Source organism: Camelus ferus, chromosome 14 (assembly GCF_009834535.1).
Source record: "Camelus ferus isolate YT-003-E chromosome 14, BCGSAC_Cfer_1.0, whole genome shotgun sequence".
Lineage (NCBI taxonomy): Eukaryota > Metazoa > Chordata > Mammalia > Artiodactyla > Camelidae > Camelus > Camelus ferus.
The window spans coordinates 28197864-28225198 of NC_045709.1; the positions used below are offsets into that span (position 1 = coordinate 28197864).

Genomic DNA, 27335 nt, shown 5'->3' on the forward strand with positions numbered 1-27335 from the left:
GACTGCAGCGGCCGCCACTCCGGCAGCCCGAAGGCCCGCTGCTGCGGAAGTGCTGGGCGGCAGGAAAGCCCAACTCCGTGGGGGCTGGGGCGCAGGTTTTTGGAGTGAAGGGTCACAGGGGTTTGGAACGCTCCAGATCCGAAGGAGGAATCCTCCGAGGTTAAGACGTCGAACACGAAACTGGGCTAGTCGGTGACCCTTGATAGCCGAGGTCTTACTGTTTTTTCCCAAGACTCTATAAGGCCACTTCTAATCTCTTTACTTTATGAAGAATGTCAATGTCATATATACAGCTAAAGATTTAAATATGGTTGCGCATACACATTATCCTTTTATCCGTATTACTAAAATAATTTGACAAAATAATTTAATGCATTGGAAGCTGTTGATCTCTAGTTGTCTAGGGATCCTGAGGCACATGCAAAGAGATCAAATATCGCCTCGTCTTCCCACCCACCCGCGGCCAATTCGTGTTTACTCCCATGCCCCCAACCTTTCACTTGAAGTCTGTCATTCCTTAGCTAAGGAGGAAACACCCAGACCCTTGCCGCCCTGGAAACCTCTAACCTCCCGCCAGCAACTCGGACTTTTTCAGAGTCAGGGAGCAGGAGATGCTGAGGAAATTAGAAGGCATCTTCAGCCTTGCAGTCCTAATTCTGACTTTTATCAGTGTTAGCAGAAAGAAAAAACCGAAAGGTGGGGAGAGGGGGGACGGAAAGGAAAGAGGCAGCGCCAGATCGCAGCAGCCCAGGCGGGCCTGCGGGCACAGTCGGCCCCCACCCACGCCGGACCCTTGCGTCCTCGCCCTCCTCCTCCGCCCGGGCCGAGCCCCGTGCCAATGCGCCAGGATGGAGAGATCTCGGCGCGGGAGGAGATGACGCAAAACCCAGCGCTCCCCCCAAAAAAGTGTTTCTCCAGGACGAAGATGGCGGCAACTTAGCCGGGGACTGAAGATGACTGTGGCTCTCGGGAGGCCCAGCCCAGGCAATTCGGCCCCGAGGTCCGGGGGAGGCGGCGTCAGCAGTCGGAGCCTGGCGGCAGCGGCGGCGGCGCCCGCGGGCAGACCTGCAGCAGCAGCGGCAGGCGGCGGCGGCGGCGGCGGCGGCGGCGGCAGCAGTTAGAGCGCGGGGTGGGGGGTGGGGGGGAGGGAGAGCCCTGCCGGCGGCGGCAGCCCAGGCTCCGGACTCGGGGAGAGAGAGCGAGAAGTAGGAGCAGAAGGAGGAGGAGAGAAAGGAGAAGGAAAGGAAGGAGGAGGAAGAGGAGGAGGAGGAGAGGAGCTGGGGAGGCGCTCTGGTCGCAGTCAGTGGGCAGCGGAGACGCGGCATGCCCCTGGCAGGGGAGAGCGGGCTGTCCTCAGCGGGGCCATGGGTACCCGCGCTCTGACAATGCCTGGGTGAGAGGAGCAGCGCCAGCCACCCTGCCACCTCCACCATCACCTCCTGCACTCAGCTCACCACCGGCCACCAGCCCCAGCCTCCTCCGACTCTCTCTCCCTCTCTCTCTCTCTCTCTCTCTCTCTCTCTCTCTCTCTCTCTCTCTCTGCATTATTGTTTCCCACTCTACAGAAGATGGGGTCGGCTGATGATTAGGTCGGAAGCAAGTCGTATCTTTCTCCAGAGCCTGGTAATATTTATGTAGGCAAACAGAGAGAGAAAAGAGGGAGAGAGAGAGAGGGAGAGAGAGAGGGAGAGAGAGAGACAAGAAACGGGAGGAGGGGATAAGGAAATTAAACCCTTTAAGTCAATGCATATTGTGGTGACACCGGCACAGGAGCCCTCACGGTGGAGTCGGCCAGGGCTGTGCGTTCCCAAAATATGACCAGGGGTGCTTGGATGTGTCGGCAGTATGACGACGGCTTAAAAATCTGGTTGGCAGCACCCCGGGAGAACGAGAAACCGTTCATCGATTCAGAGAGGGCTCAGAAATGGCGACTGTCTCTGGCATCTCTCTTGTTTTTCACAGTCCTGCTCTCTGATCACTTGTGGTTCTGCGCCGAGGCCAAGCTGACCCGGGCCCGGGACAAGGAGCAGCAGCAGCAGCAGCAGCGGCAGCAGCAGCAGCGACAGCGGCAGCAGCAGCAGCAGCAGCGGCAGAGGCAGCAGGAGCCCTCCTGGCCCGCGCTCCTGGCGAGCATGGGGGAGTCCTCGCCCGCCGCCCAGGCACACAGACTCCTCTCCGCCTCCTCGTCCCCCACCCTGCCCCCCTCCCCGGGAGTCGGCGGCGGCGGCAAGGGCACCCGAAGCAAAAACAACCGGGGCAAGGCTCTTTTTCTAGGAAACTCTGCCAAACCTGTGTGGCGCCTGGAGACTTGTTACCCCCAGGGCGCCTCCTCGGGCCAGTGCTTCACGGTGGAGAGCGCGGACGCCGTGTGCGCCAGGAACTGGAGTCGGGGGGCGGCGGCCGGGGGGGAGGAGCAGCAGGTGAGGGGGACGCAGCCAGCTCCTCTCTGGAACTTGTCGGATTTTTACCTTTCGTTTTGTAATTCCTACACACTTTGGGAGTTATTCTCGGGGTTGTCCAGTCCCAACACTTTGAACTGTAGTCTGGATGTGGTGCTCAAGGAGGGCGGTGAGATGACCACTTGCAGGCAGTGCGTCGAGGCTTACCAAGACTACGACCACCACGCTCAGGAGAAGTACGAAGAGTTTGAAAGCGTGCTCCATAAATATTTGCAGTCGGAGGAGTACTCGGTGAAATCGTGTCCTGAGGACTGTAAGGTAGGAACAGTGGTTTTTTCCTCCCCCAATTTTGCGCTTTTCTATCTCTGTGTGTTTGGCTGGGGTGTCTTCTGGAGTTTTAAAATAGTTTTTGGACTCTGGTTTTGTTACTTCAACCGTTGTTTTTGTGGTTGTAAGAGCTTGACTGGCTGCTTCATTTAGGACTATCTCACGGATTGCTGGTGCACAGGTGCCTTCCTCAGGGAATCCTTGGAAGCTCAGGAAGACCAGGGTCTTCCCAGATAATAAAGCCCGCGCTGTAACTTTCTTAAAGCTATGAAGTTGGTTCAAACTCAGTTACCTTTTTTTTTTTTTAAATGGAATTTGAGTGAAGTTTGTTAGTAAGGCAGTGATGGGACTGCGTACTGATGACCCCCGCTAACATCAGAAGAGTCAGAGATAGGCATTTATGATCTGGGTTATGGACCTGGACACATAAACTCTCTCATAGTGACATCATTTGGCTGGTTGACCAAAGGGACAAGAAAAAGTGTTTGTGGTTCTTTATGTAGGAGGAACAAAAAAGCATTTTACTTGTTTTACTGGGGTAGTTCTGGCTGTTTGGAAAGTCTGGGGGTCTGCCTAAGTGTATTTACTCACATAAGTTTCCTGTGTTCTCTTAGAAATTTGTATGGTTATTGATCAGAAACTCACTATGAGTAGAAAGTTTTAATAAAGTATCTGGTGATCAATGATCAATGTTAGGTTATTTATCAGACACCTTACATAATTAGCTTGAATTTTCAGAATGCTCTCCAGAAGTACTAATTGGCAAATGCTTGATGCTATGAATGAAAAATACTGAACTCTTTAATAACATATATTATATTCAACCTCTTCCAGTTGGATATAATAATAGCTATAATCCTTGCTGATTCACAAAGGAGAAATGTATGCAAATTTCGTAATAAATGGCTAATGCAACCATGGGTGCCTGTCCTGGTAGAAGTGTTGCTGTCCGTGGTGCTGAAGCGAGATTTGTTCAAGAGCTCTGTTGAAGATGAAGATACTGCAGTGACCTTTTAGAAGGGAAGAAATGATGACAGAATCTCAGTAAGCCTTCAGCCTTAATGTTTTGTTCCAAAGGTACTTTCTTAAACAATTCAATAAAACAGTATTGCTTTTCAAAAGAAATAATACACCACATTCTCTGTCTTTCTTCCTCTTCACCACTCCCTTAGCCTCCCCAAAGAAACCCAACAATTGTCCCTCTTTTGCCTCACTTGCTTTGTACTGAGGAAGTGTAAGCAAGGGCAGCATGGATCAAAGGATTTTGTCATGCTTTGGCGAGAGAACTGGCCTATGGGATATCTACTTAAAGTGAACATAGTTCAAGGGCTATATTTCACTTTGGATTGATTAGTTATGCTTTTGACAATTAAGCTAAACTCAAACTAAACTTGCTTTGCCAACATTCTTTAAGACCAGAAACATATATTTTTTGCAAGTAGTAATATTGAGTTTACAAAATTAATTTAGAACACTACTTTATTAGATAAATGGATTTTAACTTTCTTACATATTTTTCTTAACCTTATCCTTTTAAGTCATGCCTTGGGGTTAAACTTAATCTTAATGATAGAAGTTAATAATGAATGACTAGTGTATTTATTGCATAGTTTATTTATTTTGACAAGATACATTGCACCAGAATTGTAAAGGGAAGGATACTGACATAGCTGCTAATTTCACTGCTAATAAAAAGCTTGCAAGGGTTTCAGTGTATTTATGTTTGAAAGTGGTCCCTTGAAATTATTTGTATTTGCTTGCTTCTTTTAATGTAAACTCATAGAAATTTCTAGTAATTCCAATTTGAATAGATTCAGTATTTAAAAGATAGTCAGCATTGTCAACAGACTACATCACATTTTCAAATGAGCATGTCAAATACATTTTGTTTAAATATTGAAGTTTTAAATATATATATATATAAATGTTTATTTTTCCCTTGACCTGAAATAATTAGCAACTTTATACTTATATCATCATAGCTATAAAGTATAGTGTAGGTTAAACTACTTGTAGTATTATGAACTACTTCTGGATTGTGTTTTCATATAAAGTAGTAGTTGTATACACAATAGCACATTATAAAAATCTTAACTCCTTTTTAGGAACATTTTTTCACATTGAAAAGTGAACACAGACTGTTTTTTCATCTTCACAACTCAAGATTTATTACCTGTGATGTCTTGTAGCTATTTCTTGGTTGGTTGTTTGTCAGTTGGAAACGCTTGAAACATTAGTTCTACAATAACTGTTTTCAAACAGTTTCAAATTTTAGGTGTGGGGGTAGGGTGTTCAGTGTTCTTGGTTGATAACTCACAAATCTGTTGATTAGCTCCTTAGCTTAATATATAATTCTTTTATGATTCTGCAAAACCACAAACACATCCATATACAAAGTATATTACATAGCTTAAAATACTACTTGTAGTTTTTGAAGAATGTGTCTGAATTTCTTTCTAAACACTTTTACTTATTTCAAATATACTTACAATTATGTAATAATGACTGTCATCAGAGGCATCATTCAAGATATAGTCCGCAAAATTTTCCACATTTTAAGGTAACAACAAAGTCTTGGGCTACATTAAAGGTAAATGCATTATATTTCCAGAATCGGTAATATAGTCATAAAAAATCCAATTTAACAGTTTATTAAATATATTTGTAAAATTAATAGACAGGGGAATACAGGTAACCATATTAGTTATGCAAATTATTAGAATTCATATTTTAGAAGAAACAGTTTAACTTTATCATACCCATCTATAATTAAATGATTAATGCGGTGATTTCTGACTTTTAAAAATTAGGACAAATTGTTACTTTAAGCTTTATAATCTCCCCCATTAAAAAAATGATATTTTCCATATATGCATAAAATTAAAATGAATTAAATTTAATTTTTATTTAACTTGATTTAAGGCTTTTGGCCCATTATACTGAAAAACAAAAAAAAACAAAAACCCTTAATATTGATCAAATCCAATCATATTGTCTTGGGCCCAGAGTAACTGGAGATCAAATTCAGTTTGTATTTACTTTAGTAAAACTTTATTTGTAACATATAATAGAAATCATTTGCATCCAAGGGTATTTTTTAATATTCAGAGAAATAGCTGTTTTAATTTTTAAAGTAAATATACACCTTTATCTGGGAAGTAATTTATAGGTAAAATAAAGAACAAGAACTTCTGCATCTATCATTCAAGCTGCTATATTACATAAATCAAGTAACCAAAATTATGATAGTAATTTTTCTCTGGAGTTTGCATTGCTATTCAAAATAATGTTTTTGATGTGTAATAAGGATCTGGTGAATCTGTGTAAATCTTTAAGTTGGCTGGTAATATTAAAAAATGGAATATTCTAAACTACAAAATTGCATATATATATAATTAACATGCCTGAATTTTTATTTAGGTTTTTTTTCCCTAAATATGCCATTCTTTAGCTCCCAAGCATTCTTGAAATTACATATTATAAACCTGAGATATTTAGAGAATATAAATTTCTATGTTAACAGGTAAACTTTTATTACTAATAGTTTTATTGACTTACTATTCCTTAAGACAGATGGTTAGGGAAAGCACTTTTAAGATTAGAGTCTAACATAAATCATTACGTCATTTGTATTTTAGTTCTCTCAAAATAGATTCTAATCTTTATACTCTCAAGAATGTAAACATTCTTATATTTCTATTTTATAATCTTATATTAAAGCAAATTATACTGTCTATTTTTATTTAACAGACAATGACCAAAAGAATACTCTACCGATGTTAGGCATGTATAACATTCGTGATATTCAGCGCTTTCTGTTTTGTTTGCAGGAGTCATTCAGAAATATTAACTATTTTAAGAACATAGAATTTGGATTACATAATATGCAATTAAAAAAAAGGCATTTCTTAAGTTTTTATTTCTTTTGATGTCAGACACTATAGATTCTTAAAAATAGTTTTTTTAAGGAAATAAAATATCTAATAATTCTTTCCACTTAAATACTGAATATAAAACATTATTTTGCTGTTAATTGGTTAAGTGCTCTTGTACATATTTTGACACCGTTAGAGTGTGGAGTGCATCTGCAAATAGATCTCTTTTATATTCTACCACTTTATTATTTTCAAGTCATATTTTCATATTTGCTTCTCTGCAAAACTGAACAGTCAAACCTTCAGATAATCACTTTAACCATTAATATGCCTGTTGTAACGTCAAAGCCACTATTATAACCATTTTTATGGCCCAGATTTTTATTTTTCATATTTTTGCTCCATATGTAACTACTGATTTGTAATCTATGTTTTATTTTCATAGGAAAAACACCCCAAATTTTATCTTTATATATACTGCTGCTTTTTTTTCACATTTAAAAAAAATTTTATTTTATGCTGTTGCTTTATAAACCAAAAAAGTTTCTTTTTTTTTTCTTACTTTGGACTTGTAACTGGGTCAAATTAGTAGCTATATAGGGCATAACCACAAAGCTTTAATAATTGATGTTATACATTGATTTTATTCACTTTAATTAGATGAGATTGGTGTCTGAGTATGCAGGGTGAATTAAAATATGAAGAAAAGAAAATCAAATAATGTTCTCAATCTCATGCTCTCCCACATATAAATCATAATCCATTAAGATACATTTTCATACTAGATTGAATACACAAGAACAAATATACAGATAACTATTTTAAACAAAATACTATTTTAGTTTGAATTATGTGATCTGTTGCTTTAATTTTAATTCCCAGTTTTCTTTTTAATCTTAATCTTGTATGTCGACCTCACAATTAGGCACCGAACATGTCATTATTTGTTTGTATTGATTTACACTGCAAAGATATTTCTTAAATATTAGTAAATGTTTACTGTAGATCACTAGTCCTTGGGGGGATCACATTAAAATATCCTGTGAATATTTGAAAACACCCCCAGTCCCAAGAGATTCTGATTTCATTGGTTTGCCTTGTGTCATTAGCTTGGGATCTTCCAGTTTCCCTGATGATGTGCAGCCAAGGTTGAGAACCACTGTTCTAGTTGACAGTGACAACCAAAGTGGAAGGACTCATTAGCTCCTGTCCCTCAGTAATATGTAATAATCTCATTTGTTCAACTGATAAAGATGGAACTTAATTTTTTTTTAAGTGATAAAGGCTACAGGACATAGCTAGAGGGCAGGGGAATAAATGTGAAGTGACTAGCGGCCGAGGAAGTAGATGAGAAGTGAACTAACTGAGTGCAGGGTTTAGGGGATGTGCCAGGAGAGGAGGTGGTGAGAAGGAGGACGATGCATAGAGGGCCAGAATTTCAAACATTCAAGGACAGGCTTATGGGCTGTGGGTTTTCTTTCTGTTAGCCAGAACCGAAGTCAGTATCCTGGGGGTCACTAGTGGACTGAGCACGTGAGTGCAGAAGGTAGATGGTTGTCTTTGTGGGACTGATCAACTATTTGATTAGAGGAGCCTCAGCTTCCTTATTTTTGTCTCTGATTTTAGCTTATATAAATGGCTAAAATTTAGACTTTTTCAAAAGTATGAGTTTGTTTTAAGAGGAAACATTTTGGTTTTTCATAGTATTTCACATGGTTTGCGTCTATTCTTTCTTCACCTGTTCACTTTACTAAACCTAGGAAATTACTAATTCTTTTTCTCTTTTCTTTTTTCATTATAATGATGAACCATGTTTCCTTTTATACTTATTTCTGTCATACTGGGACAACTAGTTGACATTCATACAGTTGTTTTTGAAGATTCAGGCTTCTAAATAGGTAGAGATTACTGCCACACTTATTTAAGAATTCATTTTAAAAGAATCTTATCATTGCTCCATATTGAAGTGATTGTAAAATCAGTCATATTTAGTTTTTAAAAGTTTAGATTACAAGATGCTGTGAAGCACTAAATTTAAGTTTTATCTAATAAGAAATTGAATATTACAATCCAAATAATGAAATTTCATTAATAAAATGTTTTAATTAACTCTGATTCTTTAAAAGGGAAACAAGAGATAGTTAACATTTGTCTTTCTTCGGTAATAAATAGTTAATAATTTATACTATGTATTGTATTAGAATGCATGAAAATATTTACTTCTTGGGTGTTTGAAGTATTAAAAGGTAATAGGTGATTTCCCCTCCCTTGGTAGTCTGTTTCTATACATAGTGATCTATTGAAAAAAAAGTTATACGTGCTACCACTGATGGTAAAAACACTCCTGCAAAAAGTACAAGTTTACTGTGTGTTTAAATACAGTTATTAATCTTAGCAGTAGCAGTAGTGTATCTACACGTATATGTGATGGATGAATGTAATAATGATTTCTGTGGAAATACATGGGGATTTTATATGTCAGCTGCTCTGCCCTCCATGAGAAGGAAATCATGCTCTCATCAAAACTGAGTCTTCAACCCTTGGATTCCTCTTCTTCCTGTCAGTGTGCCTTCTTGCTCCCATATGGCTGAATCCTCTCCTGGCCTCTGGAAGTTTCACTCCCAGGGCCTGTGTCCCATAGGAGACCCAAAGTTCAGAAGTCTTTCTTCTCTGCATCTCCACTGCCATCAAAAATGATCAGTCTTTCTCCTACTGAACTGTGACTGACTTAGTTTATTTGAAAGGAAAATTGAACTAAGATTTAAATGGATGATCCTGACGATGTATTAGCTTTCTCAGAAACTGACTTGAATCACTCAGAAGTTTAAATGCTGGAACAAGCTTCAGTAGTAGCTAACAAGCTTTAGAGTTTGTTAGAAGTCAGAAACTAGTCTAATTTATTTAAGCTTCACATCAGCTTTATAAAGTAAGTACTATCACAGATTTTCCAGGTGGGTAAAGTGAGGACGTAGAGTTAATCATTCCAAGGTCAAACAGTTGGGTAGTGTTAAAGATCAAGTCCACTTCCTCACTTTATGGTATTTTCTTTCTCTCTTTCATTATGAGCATTACAATCATTACAAAGAATGAAGAGATTAGTATAATAAATCCGCAGGTAGATTTAACACTTGTTAAAAATCTTGCCATATTTACTTCTTTTTAGTATGAATTTATCAGTTAAAACATTTTATAGATGACATAGCAAGCTAAGATGACAGGGGTTTGGGAGTCCTGGACAGCTGGAATAAATGGCCGGGAATTCCAGGTTTATCATTTCAAAGTCTTAGGGAAAGATAGAGATATGAATGAATGGAATGACTATCAGCAGAACACTTAGACTTCTGATTTCCATTTTAGAGCAGAGCAGAGCAGAGGAAGGATGTCTATACAGTTTTGGAGGGAGGGAAGTAAACTTTGGATATCTCTGATAGTTTATACACTGAATTCATAAGTTAAATAAGATCCGATCACTTTTTGTTTATGATTTTTAAACAGCAGTCCCATTTTTACTTTCTCATTTTAAAAGATGTTGAGTTTATTAGTTGATAATTGTGTGCATATTGTCTGACATCTATAACATTTAGTAATCTTAATATTTATCTAATCTTTATTAATTGCTTATAGGCTTTATCTTCAAAGATAGTCACATTGCGGGGGTCAGGACTTCAACATATGAATTTTTGGGAACATGGTTCCACTCATACATTGAATGAGGTACGCGTCAAGGGCTGTAGGAAATACCTCTGGAGAGATGTTAGTACTCAGTTGTGAAGAACCATGTTTCCCATGCTAAGGCCTTTGAGTTTCGTCCTTTGCATGATAAAATATCAGAGAATAATTTTAGTCATGGAATTTACTTGGGATGATTTGTTTTTCTCAAAAATTAACCCTGGCAGCAATGTGCTAATAGGTTGGAAGAGGGAAAAGTGGTATCAGAAACTAAATTTTAAATTATATTTGATTTTAGTCTAAATTTAAATAGCCTCATGTGGCTAGTGACTACCATGTTGGATAGAAAATTCTAAATGGCTATGATGGCTATGGAAGTAGAAAAGAAAGCAAGATTTGGGAGACTTTTCTGAGTTCAAATTTACCAACTGATAAGCACAGAAGAGATTTAAGTCAAACTTTCTAAAAGGTGAGATTCTGGATGTAGTTACCACTTAATGAGATAGGAAATACAGGAGGAAGAATAAATTGGGATTGAATTTGGTGAAAGAAACAGCAGTTCATTTTTGGAGATAATGCCATCAGGGGACATCCAGTAGATAGTATACCACATAAGTAGGGCATTTGGGTGTGAAGTGTACTCTCTGCATGTAGTTTGATCCAGGAAGCTGTGGGCAGGGATTAGATTATTTATCACAAACACATTCTGTGGAGAGAATGCCAAAGACGAACCTTGAGGAGGAACAACACTGATGAGCTTAGGCAGAGAAGGGACTAGGAACAGAGACTGAGAAGAAACAAAGAATGAAAGTGAAAATGGGACAACAAGAGAATGAGGGAGGTTGGAAGTGGGGAGAGGAGGGAGGGGGAGAGGCAGAGGCAGAAGGAAAGGAGAGAGAGAATCATTAGAATGTGATCATCTGAACGGTATAGGGCAGAATTTTAAGAAAGATGCAGAGTCAGTCAAGGGTGTCTTATGTTGCAGAAAGAACACGGAGGGTGAAGCCTAGAAATAGGTCACTGAGTTTGGCAATTAAGTCTTGTTGACCTTACAAGAGTAGTTCAATAGAGTGGTAGGAAGAGATGTCAAATTGTGATGGATTAAGGAATGTGTTGGAGTTAAGGAAATAAAAACTAGTCCAAAGTACTCCTCATTAAGTTTGGCGTTGAAAAGAAAAAGAGAATGAAAATAGATGGAAAGAAGTGAATTTAAAAAATAAATATTTTATGATGAAATAAGCTTTAGAATATTTGTAGCTTTTGATCTAGGACCCAAATGGGAGTATGAGATTGAAAGTACCACTTTCAGAAAAAACTAGTGAAGGTCTCAGATTCTAAAGAAGAGATAATAGGCTCTCATCTATTGCTTACTCTTGGAGAGGAGGGGAGGTTGTATCTTGCACACTGTGCTGTACATTTAAGATCCTTTTTTCTGTTGTTTATATTTTAAACAGAAGCAGTCCTTTAATTTCAAGATTTTGGACAATAAGCACAATTATAATCTTGAATATTCTTAACTAAAGTAGAATCTTCATTTTCAAGTAATAGAAAATAATTATTGACTGTAAATGTGAAATCATCAGTAATTACATTATATGTGTAACTGTAAATTGTTTTCTTTAGGAATGTGCTATCCTGGGGTTCAATATTTAGAGAGTCAGTTGAATTAAATATAAATATGGCTATCTCATTGTGTGTTTTCTTAAAAAACATTGATATGTTTCAGAGAAACTTCTAAAAATAGAAATTAATTGTAAATCTAGTAGAAAAGTATGGTAAAGTGATTAAAAGAAGTGTTGAGGGTAGACTAGGTTCAACTCCCAGTTTCATCATTTATCAACTATATGGCATCATCCAAATTTCTTAAAATAGGGATTCCAGCATCTGTCTTGTAAGACAATTATGGGAAGAAATCAAGAGACTCCCATGCATATAAAAGTACCTAACCTAGGGCTTGATGATACCCAATAAATGGTAGCAATTCATTAAAACCAATGGAGAAAAAGTCATGAGAAAATCAGTAAAATTAATACAATCTCATCCGGTAAGCAACTCTCATTTATAAAAGTTTTATAAGCAGACTTTGCTTTTTGCCTGGTAAAATTCTCGGTTTTACTACATCTTCCTTCCTTCTGCTTCTCTAGAAAGGTGACTAAAGGTGATTCTTAAGAATAAAACACAAAACAAAAAATCAGCTGGAATGACAATGTTCCAGTCCTAAAGCTTGTTTTTTTCCTCTGTTTTTTCAGATTAAAAATTAACATGTTCTAGGTTTTAAACTGAGTGGATCCTCTTAGATTATGCAAAAGGACTGGAGCCCTTTTGTGGACAGATATTTTGGGGAAGACTAGTAGAGAAACCATTGTAATGACCCTTCATCTCTTGGAAACCTATGGGTGAAAATAATCTTGGGGACAGTTCTTTGCTACGTAGTTGGTCAGGCATTGCAAAGTTTCATGTGCCTCCAGATTCCGTTTTAGAAATTGGGGCCTTTGCTTTGTATTTGGTTTTTGTTGTCCCTGTGATTTTTTGCTTTGTCCCATGTTTGCACACTCTGCCACACCTCATATTTTCACTGACAGGGGAGTGAAAGGAAGTAGAGTAAAAGATTGCCTCTGCATTTGAACTAGAGCTAGAAGACAAGGCAAACGTGGCCAATCCAAGAGAGACAAGACGGGGCGAAGCAGAGTAAGACTGCAAGCTGTGCTCCATGAATGAGAACATGATTGCCCTGAGAAAGAGAGGACACAGAAAGACAGCACAGAAAGACAGAAAGGTTCTTAAACTCGATAAAAATTGTCATGTGGAAGGGGAGTCTTATTATCTAATACTTTTTAAATTGAAGTATATTTGATTTACAGTTTGTGTTAGTTTCTGGTGTACAGCATAGCAATTCAGTTATATATGTGTATATATATTTTTTCATATTCTTTTACATTACAGGTTATTATAAGATATTGAATATAGTTCCCTGACCTATACAGTAGGACCTTGTTTATCTGTTTTTATATATAGTAGTGTGTATCTGCTAATCGCAAACTCCTCATTTATCCCTCTCCTCTCCTTTCCCCTTTGGCAACTATAAGTTTGTTTTCTATGTCTAGTTTGGGTCTAGGGGTAAGAATGAGGCTCTATTTGCAGATGTTTTAGGAATATCTTTACTCTGCATAAGGAAGAGTGATCTAGTAAAGGATAAAACGGAGCAGCCTGTCTGAGGAAATCAGGGGCACATGACTGCAGAAGATGTACCAATGGATCTGTCTGCCGTGACCCTCAAGGGCATCGTGCATGTGTGCTGCAGGTTGACCAGAAGATTTAATATACTCCATCCAAAGTCCTTTGGCATAAAATGAGGCACCCAGAAGTGATAACTTTGCACAGTGAGATTGCACTATTTTCCTTTCCTGACACCTTGCTTATAGTAATAGTACTTTGCTTTTAAAAAAGAAAGTCTTGATAACTTCAACTTTAGATTATTTCTCTGGATCCAATTCACACTGTTATCAGTCTGGATAATTTTTAGAAAGAATGAATCAACTACATGTGCATATCCTGAAGAAATACAGGAACTGAGCTGGACTGATCTCTAAGTAAATTTTTTGTTACTGCTAGTATCCAGAATAAATACTCATCCTTCTCTTCTAACCACAAACACACCACTCACTTTTACAAACTGTCAAATAACCTGTTGAGCAAAGCAGGACTCAGCAACATGGGCAGGTTTAGAAAGAAAAGTGGGTCTGACCTTCCTCCACTGGCCTTGCAGCACTTTTTTCACATATGAATTTGTCCTCACATCCAGTTCTGTGGGGAGATTACCACTAGCAATAAAATCATTGTATAAAATTCCCACCTTCGTGGAATTTTACATATTTACTAAGTTTTTAAAGTAAACAAGTCCTATACTGATAACTTTCGCATCCTTATTTATCCCCCATAATAATCTGCCATCATGGGAAAAATTAGCTTTCTTCAACAAATGGTGTAACTGAGGCTTAAAGAAAGTAAGAAGTGTGCTGAAGTTCTCTTAGGTAAGTGTGGCATAGACAGAACTCAAACTCAGCAATTTCTGGCTCTTAATCTCATGGGCCTGACTTAACTATTATAATATACTGTTCATTCTGTCACAAATCATTGCTTATGTCTAGTTTTTTTTTTATTTTTTAGGGGGAGAATGTGGGAGGATGACAGCAGGCGTGGATAGAATATAAAGTTCTTTGGCACATAAAAGAAAATATAACTCACTCCATCTAAATTTTTTGTTGCAACAGCGTGGTAGGAAAAGAGCTGGGCCTAAAAGTCAGAAACACCTAGATTTAAATGTCTGTTCCATCAGTCCCTGTAAGGTGGGCTGCTTATTTCCAGGTTGAGGAGTCGCTCAACCTGAGAAGGAACAGAGCAGGTGTCTAATAGAATACAGCCGGTGAGTCGAGTTGTCATCTATTCAGTCCAGGCTTCTCTGAGGAGGGAGGATGGCGTCACACTGCAGGGCATGCTCTGCTCTCCCTACTGTTAGACACTGGCTGCTAGAAAACGCTGACAAGTTTGTCCTTCTAATCCAGTCGCTGGTTTCTGATCAGAGCTGTCCTAGAGTAGATCAACTCCCAGATAAAGACCTTGGACTTAGTTTCCACAGAGGCATTTAAAAAGGCACTGGTGATGTATTTCACCTTGGGAATCACAACAACCCTAGATAAGCAGTGAGAATCTGTCTGAAGAAAAGCAAATGTTTTTAAAAATGTCAGTCTGAATCTTAAACCATTTAAAAACAGGATTTCTCCTTCTCCATAGTGTAGACTGAACTGGTCACTATGGGCCATTAAGCAAGGAGTTGTGGGTATCTTTGCTTTCTGATTATTGGCTTCATGCCAAAGTCCAGGTGAAATGATGGAAAAAAAAAAAAAGACCACATACAGATGCAAATGATCTTGCTGTCAGTGGAGCTGTGAGTCTCTATATCTGATCTGCTTTGTAGAGGGCTGGCGAATTATGACAAGTTTCAGATATATTCTATTTGTCTCATGGATTTCTAAATATATATTGAAATTTAAAAAGTCACTTAGGAAGATATGAATCCTTTCCTATCATTTCAGTTTAGATTTTTCAAACTAAATGTTCATTTTTATTCAGTGTGAGACATTTTAAACTAGGTGTTCATTTTTATTCAATGTGTCTGAAAATTCCAGTAGGATAGAATTCAACTCTGAACAAACAAAATCCTTGTCAACATAGTTTGGCTTCATTGATGAATAAAGATTATTTGGGTTTTCAACTGTCATAGTTATCAACTGCTCAGTCATGGACTTGATTTCCCCATTCGATCAGTTGGCTCTTTAAGATTATTAAAATAATTGATTCAACCTTTAGATAGTTGATTCTTTTTTCTTATGATAATGGCTAAAACAGATCAACATTGTAAATGCTGTTTCACTTACAAGGAGTGAAAACAGCTATTTATCTATTTTTTGGCAAAAGCAAGCATACCCAAACCCTTTTATTCATTTATTTAGTCTTTGAGAAATAAATTTCTCATATCCAAATAACTTCAAAATCTGGGGAAAGCTAACAAAATCTATTAATATTTGTAAGTATCAAATTTGTAATTTTGTATTTCATACATGATATTAAGTACTTGAACTTTTCATAGTGAAAATAATAGTTCCCCAAAGCCATCGGGGTTGATTGTTGATGGTCCTAAATTTTTTCAAAAGGTAGAGATTTTGAAAGGCCCTTAATGCTAGAGTAATTCTTAACATGGACGAAGAAGTTGGGCTTTGCTCCAGTTGCGCTGCCGAGACTGGGCGCACCGCGAGTGTGCGTGACTAAGGGTTCACTGACCGTGTGGTTCCACTGCTCTTGAGTGTTGGTGCCTTGTATCAGCTTTTCTTAATTCACATTTTGGCTGTATTCACTTAGGAAAAGAAAAAGTAGACTGATAAATAGCTACAACTGAGACAAATATGAATTTGCAAAGATCTGAAATACTGTTTTGTTAATTTATATTTTGACCAATTGTCTGTCATAAATACGGTGCATCATTGTTGAGGAAGTGATACCTACTTCTCCAGCATTACACTGTAATTGGATGGATGTTTAATTTTTTCACACTATCCACTTCAAACAGATAAATGCAAGAGCCAGGCAGTGCAAATTTGCGTTTCTTTTACAACTTGATTATATTAACAGTATGAAAGCAATATAGCTTAAGGCACTCAACAGTTCACTTTTTTTTTCAAATCAAGACTAGATTTTGTAGTAGATGAACTAGAAAGGTTAACTCATGATAGATATTGTTTAGGGAAAAACATATCTTCATCAAATATAGTAATTTATCTTAATGGCCTGACACTTGACATATATGAGGCCAGATGAAGATGCTACAAATAGACCAAGGGAAACCACAGTGATATATGAGAGTCTGCTTTTCCTACCTGTAACCGAGAATCAGAATTTACTTTTGCCTGTAATGCTGTCTCCATGCTGGGCTGTTTTCTATGGCTCTGAGCCTGTTCTTCTTCTAGTGTTTTTTTTCTTTTTTTTTTTTTCCCTACCATGACAATATACGATCCTTTAAATGTGGTAAATTATTAAAGAGAATTTCTCAAAGGGCTGTTCAGCTCAGTTCCTCTGACTTGTCCAATTAACAGTGAAGGGCTGTTCTCCAGGGCCACTGATGCTTGTTGGCGATGAGCAAGGGAGTCGGAGGGACCAAAGGCACATCAGCACTGAAGAGAACACACGCATTTTCTCAGAATGATCACAGTGATTATCTGCAAAGAATATGATAATTGTCACCCAGATGCATTAAAGGATGCTGTATAAAGAGCATTTTAATAACTTAATTTGTAATCATTGCCTCTGGGAATGCATTTTGTCATATAATTTTTGTGTACTATATAGGAAAAAAGCATAGTATAAGGGCGAGTATGTCTTTTTAAAAATAAATCTTTAGTGGAAACTGTTCTTGGATGATTTGAGTACTATTATTATATGGCAGTAGTAATTTAGGCACTGAGATAAAAGATATCCCACAGTGCACCTTGTTAAAAAAGAGTATAAATAATCAGACATTTAATCATGTGTGACTCATATATGGACATGAAAAAAATGTAACAAATTTAAATATAAACAAGATGGTTACTAAAGCAAGAGAAGGAAGGAATATGAAGGAAAATCTGGGAGAATATTTGATTTTCTTTTTCTAGATACATGTTAATGAGAACAAGATTAATTGGCATGTACATCTCTTAATCTAAAAGCTGCTGTTTTCATAATCTGCTACTAAAACACACACACACACACACAAAACAATTTGGTGACAAGTTTTTCTTTTCAAATGGTCCCACTTTCAATCTGTAAGCGAAAATTAGATTTCACTCAGAGCTTTGAAATCAGGACAGTGCTGTAATTTCAACCTGAAATTTTTCCTTCTAATTTGCTTATAAATTCATTGTTTCCCTTTAAAAATACAGCAGTCTCTAAGTCAAATAATTACAAAATACCAGTTTTATAAAATACGGTGTTTGATGTCTTTGTTGTTGAACAACAGAGCTTTTGATGTGGGAAATATAAAGACAATATTTTATTTGTACATGCTTCTTCATGGGTAATTGTGGGTTTGAAAAGTAATAAACAGCAGTGTAATTATTCCATAGCTTGTAGTGGGAATGTGTGTTTCCTTAATCTGGCCACTTAAGAAAAGAAATAACTATCTCTGAACCTTTCCAGAGAAGCATTTAAAAAAAATTCAATGGCTTTATCCAAATTTAGAAGACCTGGGAAAAATATGTTGCTGTTGGGTTCTGCTGATTAGTTTATGAATTTTAAGAAACTGGGATGATATTATAACTTTACAGTGTGATGGACTAAAATAAGAAAGCGATTGAAAGAAGTTTCCACTTAACAGAAAAAAGGCAGAAGAGACTATTTGACAGCATGATAGAAGCTTTTTGATTAATCCAACTGTTGGAATGAAAGCTATAATTGTTTTTTCTTTATTACAAGATCCTATTCAAATAACTAACTAGGATGTTCAGAGTAGCAAAATCATTATATCATCTGAGATACAGGTCAAATAGTTCCAAAAATTCAAATCACTCACAGAGAAATATTTTAGAGAGTCATGACATCTGTGGCTTACTTTGAAATGGTTCAGCAGAGAATATAAAGGTACTTATGACAACATTTGCCAAATCTAGGTTATGGTTGTGAGTGTTCAGTTATTAGTCTTTCAACTTTTCTATATGTTTACATTTTTCATAATTAAAAAGCTTTTTAAAAAAGAATCAATTGCCTACAGGGAGGAAAAAGTTCACTAGTCACGCCAATGTGACTATTCCAGTCTGTGTAATTTGTATATTTGCTATAATTCAATAAACTAGCACTCTTGCTTTAAAAAACATATATCACTTTCCAAACATATATGTATTTTTTCACATTATGGAATGAACTAGAGGTTAGCGGTACAACAAGGAAGAAGTCGAATCCCTAATGGATATTGAGGGGATTTTTGTGGAAAGTGTATTACTCATATAGGAAAAAATGTAAATAAATACTGTGACTGCTTTAGTCATCTGATTTGGAGAAATTTTGTTAATTAGTCAGCAACCCAAGTATAGGGAAAATAATTGATGTAAATCTGTTTCTTTGTCTTTGTAAATAGAAATTTTACTTTTTATTTTAATTTGATTCATGGATAGGCAACAAAGCTGTGTGCCCATCTCTGTTAAGATCGTAATGTTAACATTTATCACCTAATATTGGTACCAGACCAATTTATTTAATTCTCTGAAGTAGGTCTGATAATTATCCTCATTTTGCAGATAAGTAAACAGAGGGCATAGGACTTTTAAATTAAAACTTTTAACAATCCTCTTATATTTGTTTTCTATCACACTGCTGTGATACAGAAGCAGTCCTGATTTTCAGAGATTATAGATTATTGAGAAAGAAGAACATACGAAATCACTGAAAACATTATCTTGAAGGCAGTTTCTAGCAACATGTGGATGATTTACATGATAAACCCATAAAATTAATTTTGTACGTATATGTATGCTAGTCCATTCATCTCTCCTATTAGATTTTGAGACTATTCTTAAAACTAGGAGTTATGTCTTATTCATATTTTTGTCTAATCACTTGTAAAGAAGAAAAGAAAGAAAAAAAAGAGAAGAAAATGAGCTTGTGATGGTTATAAAACATTGTCACAGATTCCTTGACACTTCTCCAACTGAGAGGGTGTAAGCATGCCCTCCCTTTGAATGCAGGCATGCTTGTGACTGCTTCATTCAAAAGACAAACTTACAGTTACCAGTGTGGGGGAAGGGGGTGGGAAGGGATTAATTGGGAGTTTGAGATTTGCAGATACTAACTAGTATGTGTGCCTATCTATCTATCTATCTATCTATCTATCTATAATATAAAATAGATAAACAAGATGTTCATACTGTATAGCACAGGGAACTATATTCAATATCTTGTAGTAACTTATAGTGAAAAAATATGAAAACGAATATGTATGTTCATGTATGACTGAACTCCAGAAATTGACACAACATTGTGAACTGACTATACTTCAATAAGAAATATGTATATATACAAAAAAAAAAAAAAAAAAAGACAAGGGCAGATGATGCTCTGTGACTTCCAAGGTAGGTGGTAAAAGGTTGTGCAGTTTCTGCTATTTGCTGCCGCATGCATTCTTGAAGCTTTGAGCTGTCATGTAAGATGGTCAGCTAATCCAAGATCACCATACAGTGAGGAAGCCCAAGCTACGTGGAGAGGCCATGAGCAGGCCTTCTCCTAGACAGTCTTAGTTGAGCCCAGTCTGAGTTGTCCCAGGCCAGGTGCCACACATGTGAGTAAAGCCTCCAGATGAGCCCAACGCCCAGCTACTGACGTCACCCTCAGCCCTTCAAACCTTCTCAAAGCACCAGATACTTTACAGGAGAGGAAAGCTGCCCCCATAATGCAATGTCTGATTTCCTGATCCACAGGATTCTAGACTGTAATAAAACAGTTGTTTTAAACTAAATTTTGAGTGATTTGTTATGCAACAATAGATAATTAGCTCAGTGTTTAATAATAGTTTGTTGAATGATTGATTCACCATTAGGTGAGAGGTTCCGTTGAGTAAAACTTATGAAAATTGAAATAAAAGAAACCTATGTGGCCTCATAGACCTTACTGAATTCTTTCCCTCTGTAGTAACCAATGCTGGTAAGCAGTTTCTTAAAGTTGTTCTTATGACGTTTTCTTCTGCCAATTTATTTAATTCATTTAGTAGCCAATATTCATGCATTGACTCTTCTGTGCAATTCGTTGTCTGAGAAATTTTGACATATATGATGTTAAAATACAATATTGTGTACAATACAACTGAAAAGATTCAGTTTGAGGCTGCGTATGAACAGTGCCATGGAGAGATATAGCACAGTCCTCTGGAAAGAGCTTCTTACTTCTTTCATTGGGTTATACTAATGTGATTCACTGTGTGTCCATATGAGGCAAGCAACATGAGGTTAGTATAATTGTTCAAATAAATAAAGTATCAAAATTTATCTGCCAAAATTTTTGAGCAAAGAGTAATTTTAATTCTATATTATCTGGAATATTTAGTTGAAATTCTCATATTTTAATTTTTTTAAATTAAGAAACTGCAGTGAACTAGTCCACTTGAAGTTGAATAACTTACTCTGAATTTATAACTTTAAGTGTTTTCAAGTGGGTGATTATTACAATATTGTCTTCTAGACACAGAGTTTTTACTGTTATTTGGGAGAAAGTAGTTACATTTTCACTCACTTCTTATGTCATGCACCTACTAGCCATATCTTTTGAATATTCTAAATATCATTTGCATAAATTTGCACATTCAATTTACCTGAAATTTTTTTGAGGGAGAATTAAAGGCTAATATTCACAGAAATCAAGAAAGAAAACTAGCCATGGTCTAATCAGGAGCACGTGGCATTAGCTAACCGTTGGGCAGAATAGGAAGAGACGAATAATCATCATGAAGGAAAGCACCAATCAGTTTTTTGAGTAAGTTATTAAACATTTTATTTAGCAGAGTGGCTGTCAGTTTTCATGGGTTATTCCAAAAATGAGATAATACTATATTTGACATCTTTTTAAAGTTTAGATTGAAGTGAAGTGGCTTGAGTTTATTTTTCTTGCTTTGCAAACAAACAAATAAAAACCAAAAATACCAGAAGTAGAGAATACCATTGTATTAATTTTTGCTCTGTAACAAATTACCACAAACTTAGAGATTTAAAGCAGTGCTTGTTTATTATCTCACGGTATCTGTGGGTCAGAAGTCTGGCATGGCTTAGATAACTCCTCAGCAAGACTATAAATCAAGTTGTGGGCCCGGGACTGGAATGTGGAGAGAGAGGTCTCAGCTGAAACTTTACTAGGGGAAGATCATATTCCAAGCCCACATAATGGCTGGTGGAATTCATGAAGTCATGCCCTGCAGACTGTGGAACTGAGGACCTGGGATACTTGCTTCCCATTGGCTGGATGCTTCTTTGCCATGTGGCCCACCCTAGGGCCAGCTCACAACCTGGCATCTTCCTTCTTGAAGGTCAGCAAGGGGGAGTGTTGCTCAGTAAGACAGATGTTAGATTCTTATGTATTGTCATCATGCAAATGACACCTGTCATCTTTGCTCTATTCTATTCCTTGAAACCAAGTCCCAGTCACACTCAAGAGGAGGAGGCTACCCAGGACATGAAGAGGAGGACAAGGGGTTGCGGGCACAATGGAGACCATTTGTACGTCCATTACTTTTAAAGGTCCCTCAAAGATATTATTCATTAGATAAGCAGAGACAGTTTCATGTATTTGAAAATCATCTCAGGCAACGTACATCTTTATTTTTGTTTTGTCACTAAGCCAATTGGTATTTGATAAATATTTAACTATCAGTGTAAGAGATCTTCAGCATTATGAAGTACAATTGTGTTTTACTGCAGGGACATATGTAAGTAAAATATTATTAAGCATGATTTTGCTCAGAGAAAATGGAGTTTTAATTGAAGAAATTGGGAGTGGTCATTTTCAAGCCTTCTTATTTCTTCCAAAATTGTCTATGTGTAAAATTAAATTCTAAAGTTTGCCTTGACATATTTTTTAAAATTTGAGAAATTTGTTATAATTATGGAATGATAAATGTCACATTATTGCTTTAGGAGAATAAGTCTGTTTCCTAAAATGTATTTTTAGGGTAAATTAATGAATTTTAGAACCTATAGTTTCTAAATGGTGACCTATAATTCCATAATAAGATTGACTTGTTTAGACCAATACAGTAATCACATATGCTTATTTAGTGATCCATATAAATCTCATTTGTCTGGAGTACTGCCCATAATGCTAAATTCAGATGAAAGGTTTCAGCGATGGGATTTGAAATAAACAAAGGCACTTTAGGGCTACTGCCTTTATGAATAGAGGTCTGGAAACTCTCTCTCTTCAACTATTCTGACCCAACTGGAATACTTCTTTCTTTTCAACAGTTCTGGAATGCCAGATTTTCTTCAAGGAGTTGCATCTTTTGTCTTTCGTCTTTGATCCTCATTAAAGTTCAGATTCTGCATACCTAACACTGCTATACATTTACCTGACTAAAATGGTTTCCCAATTTCTTGCTTACTGTATGAGTTTTTTATGGAGAGGAAAAATATTCCTGGGATCAGAATGGGAGTCTTGGGTCAGGCTTGGGAGGTCAGAAGGCTGTATCAATCAGGATAGATCAGGTTATGCTGAATTCATAAACATCCCCAAATCTCAGTGGCTTACAACAATAATCTCTACGAAAGGTTTCTTTCTTGCTAACATTATTTGTCCTTGTGGATTGGCAGTGCCCCTGTTATGTATTTTCAATCCAGAATTCAGCCTGACAGATCAATCTCTGTTTAGAACATTGTCAGTCTTGTGGCAGGAGAGGAGGCAGGGTACCATACTCTGGCTCAGAAAGTCCAGCTCAGAAGTGAAACACACCACTTGCAGCTGCATTTCACTGACTGAAGCAAGCCACACTACCACTCCTGTGTTCAACAGAGTGGGGAGGAAACTGGATTGTTTGGCAAGCAGTGATATAATCAGCCAGAGATAGGGTAAAATGCAGAAAATCTGGGCCCAAAGAAGCTGTGTTTTTATAATTCAGGGCTTTGCTTATGATTGATGCTTTTTAATGTATTTTTTTTAAAAATTATAGATTAAATCTTACTCTACCATCATCTTCTAAGTTTAAAGTTTTGTTTTTGTTTTTGTTTTTGTTTTTTTTTCAGGAGGGTGCTCCAAAGATTGCTTTATTAGTGTCATTCTTTTGGATGGTATGATAATGGAGATAAAACTGATACAACTGATAGACATTTCCATGTGTAATATTAAAATGTCAATAGTTTGAAAGTAAATTAGAACTTTCTGGGGAGTGGGAGAAGTAGAGTGGAGATACATGTATAGCAGTATTTTGGAGTCCTCTTCCCAAAAACACAGGCCATAAAAGAACACCAAGATTTAAAGGGTATTTTCAAATACAGTTCCCCATTAATATTACTATAGTTTTATGAATTTAAATTACCCAAATAGATATGCTTCGTATTGAAGAATGCTTAGTACTGCAAATTAAAAATACAGTTGGGAGATAACATTCTAATTTTTGGATTCATTTTCATTGAGGAACTGGTGTGGTTCTGTGTGGGGAGGAATAATTAGATTGGTGTGTTGGGCAAATAGGGTAAGGTTAGGTTTACCACAGTCCTGCCACCTCAGCTTCCACTCATTCTTTGTCATCAGGTATCTCTGTTCCACAGCACAGACCAGACCTTTTGGTTGTTTAAGGAAGTTGAAGTGGGTCACTATCTGAAAAATGATTCCAAGCGTATGTCACCCAATAGCATCATTTTTTGGTGTTTACAGGAGAGAATTTTATCTGAACTTGGGTCATGCCAAAGGGACAAATGGAATTCCATAAATGGAATCTGGACGTTCTGAGCTGACAACTAAACGCACGCGTGCACTCTCTCTCTCTATGTATATATATATATATGTTGTTTGGTGTCCCATTCATAATTACTGACAAGGTTAATGTGTTACGTAAAATTAGCTCTAGGCCTCTATTATTTATCCTTGCAGGACAGTTGGTACATAATTGTTCACTAAATATTTATTGAATAGATATTATCCACTTGGAGAAAATCTAGTTTGAATTCCATAAACAGAAAAAGTGGGGTAGCCGAATCTGCTGTGACTCCCAGAAACACTTACTGTTACACTGCACTCTTAAAATCAGGCAGATGGTCTTTTTTTCTGTGTGGTTTTTAGATGAAGTCATGCTGGATCATAATGTCAAAATCTTGTTTGAATTAGGAAAACAGAAGTTAAACAAACCCATGTCTCCATTTCAAAGTATATTCATTCTATTGTCAAGCTATCAGTGGTTGTTGGATTTCTTCAAAGCATGATTCATATAATTACTGTATTATGATTAGCTTTATTAGAGGACTGAAGATATTTTAGTAGTTTGTGGCGAATGGAAACAAGATGAAGTATGAAGAACTAGGCTGCAGTGAGAACTGCTAAATGTTGAATTCTGTTACAGTTATTGTTGAATATTATTTTAGTATGACTGAATCCAGAGGCAAGACATTTTGTTCCTTAAAAATCTCATTGAAGGATATTTTAAGGATGACCTGCATAATAATTAATTTTCAAATACTTATTAACATCCAGCAAAAAAAAAAAAAAAAAAAAAAGAAAAGAAAAGAAAGAAAAAGAACTCTGGTATAATTGCTAGGATATTTTTAGTTTAAATTCTTGCTCAGATTTATTTTAAGTTTTCTTCTGGTCATGTCAAAAGAAACTCTTTAATAGTTACTGATTTTCTAGATTTGAAAAAAATATATATATTTGATTAGTGGCTACTTACAAATTGCTCCTCAACAAACTGTCCTAATTTCTAATCATAAATATTGGAGGAGGGTATGTTCAGTTATCTCCTAATTAACTATCTTTAGAACCCTCCAAAAAGAAGTTTCCTTTAAAAATTTGATAAGCTGAGAGTTGTTGTTAATGTCCATTATTTACTGATTCACATCAGATTTGATTGTGCAGAAAGCAAAGACCAAGCATGTTTTGGTGCTTTAGTACTTGAGTAGAAAATAAGAAACATACTCTTATGATACTTTGGCTGTTTAGAAGCAATAGCATTTGATGTTAGAAGCAGTGTCTGTTTTATAAAATAGGATTTTTGCTCATCAGTTAATACGTGGTTTCTCTCCAGATGTCTTTAAAGTGCTGTCAAGTTTATTCTCAATTTGTTTTTTGCTTGATTCCATTCACAGATGGCTTCTGTTTCTACTGGCTCTTTTTAGTGGGTTCTTGGTCACTCTAGCCTCTATTCCAGGGAGGACAGCACAGAGATCTTTGGTGTGAGCGTTAGAAATTTCAGGATGTATCTGATGCAAAACGAAGCTGAAACAAGGAATTATAGTGATTAGGTTTATTCGCTTGTGGATTGCATTTACCTTTGCCAGGTGAACCTCTTGGGGAAGCTTATTAAAATGCCAAGTCTGATTAGTAGGTCTGGGATAGGGCCTGAGCTTCCGCATTTCTGACAAATTTCCAGATCATTACCCTGATTCAGGGACATGAAATGGACTGTGTATTGTGTGGCAGTTATGTGGGATTTGAGACAGTTGTACCAATGAGACTTTTGCTCACACCCCACCTGTCTTTGTTTTAGCAGGCCCTTGGTATTTATAATGTAACATTCAGAGTTTGAAAGTCCATTACTTGTAGGTTTAGTTTGTAATATTACTGAGGTACAGTTTTAAATTGCACATTGTGATACTTAGTCATTCATCAATTAAATATGTATGTTCTGATATCCGTCTGCTAAGCATTCTCTTGGATGCTGGGTGACAAAGGCAGACAAGATTTAGATAAGCAAATGGATAATTGCAATATAGTGTGGTTATTGCTACTCTAAGGGACGTCCAGGTACTATCCGAGACTTTGGAAAGTCTTCTCAGAGAGACCGATGTCTAAACTGAAACCTGCAGCCAGCAAGGGCATTTGTGTGAAAGGGCAGAGAGATGTCTTGGATTCCCTGCTGCCCGTGTGTTCCAGATCCACTATTATGTGATTGTGCTACGTGCCACAAATAGGAAGGCGTGCCTGTTGGTAAGGTGAGCTTTGAGGGGCTCCTGTCATATAATTGTATCTCCTTTGATGGAGCAGAGGGTCATAGGGTGACTCTCTGTGTTGCCCAAGCTCCACAGTCAGGTTGTCTACTTTCAGACTTTGTGTCTGCAGTTTACAAGTGTCTGTGGCCAGCCATCAGTCACCATTGATATTCTGCTAAGTGTGGTTAAATGTTAAATGTATTTCCACTCCCTAGGGAAGTATCAGTAGCCCGGATAACAGGCACATGGCCCAAGGAGCCTGAGCATTTCCCTGGTTTGTCCAAGAATATCTGGGTGATATTTTTATTGAAGAGAACATGCAAAAGCTGGTTGAGTCGTTGGAGGGAGGGTCCCCTTTTTATTTAGGGGATATTTGGGGATACCTAAATAAAAAGCTGGGCATAAATATCACACTGGTAGATATCTTCTTCCCAGAGATTTGCCAAGATTGAATTAAATCACTGTCAGGTTTTTCCAAAAGAGTGTGCTGGGGAATCACTAATTACACAGGAGGTTAAAAGATGTTGAAAGATAAAGAATTTTGTGCTCAAGTATGTCTGAGAATTGCTGGCTTAAAAAAAAGTTAATTGTATTTCTTTATGGAAAGTGTACTAAGTCTTTTGTATATCAATGTGCTATGTAAATCTCCAAACTCATTTAATCATGAAACTCTTTTTTAAGAGGCATTGTGAGGGACTTATGTCCAGTACAATTTGAGACCCTGTAAAAGAAACAACACTAAAGAAAACTTACACAAATGCTATTATTTGTTGGTAAATGTAAATAGTTCTACCTTTACTCTTCGTATGTAATATACTTTTAATCTACATATTTGATTTTGAAAACAAGTCTAATTTTGCATCATA

At 37.1% G+C, this 27335-nt stretch overlaps 1 protein-coding gene across 1 annotated transcript in view; it reads left to right on the forward strand.

Annotated features, from left to right (window-relative positions):
• The first annotated feature begins 1208 nt into the window (after positions 1 to 1208).
• Positions 1209 to 27335, forward strand: part of FAM155A (family with sequence similarity 155 member A) — a 536157-nt gene continuing 510030 nt past the window's right edge. Inside the window, exon 1 of the mRNA XM_032496676.1 lies at positions 1209 to 2717. Within this exon, the coding sequence (XP_032352567.1) occupies positions 1815 to 2717 (903 nt within the window). The 5' untranslated portion in view covers positions 1209 to 1814. The remainder of the gene's footprint in view (positions 2718 to 27335) is intronic.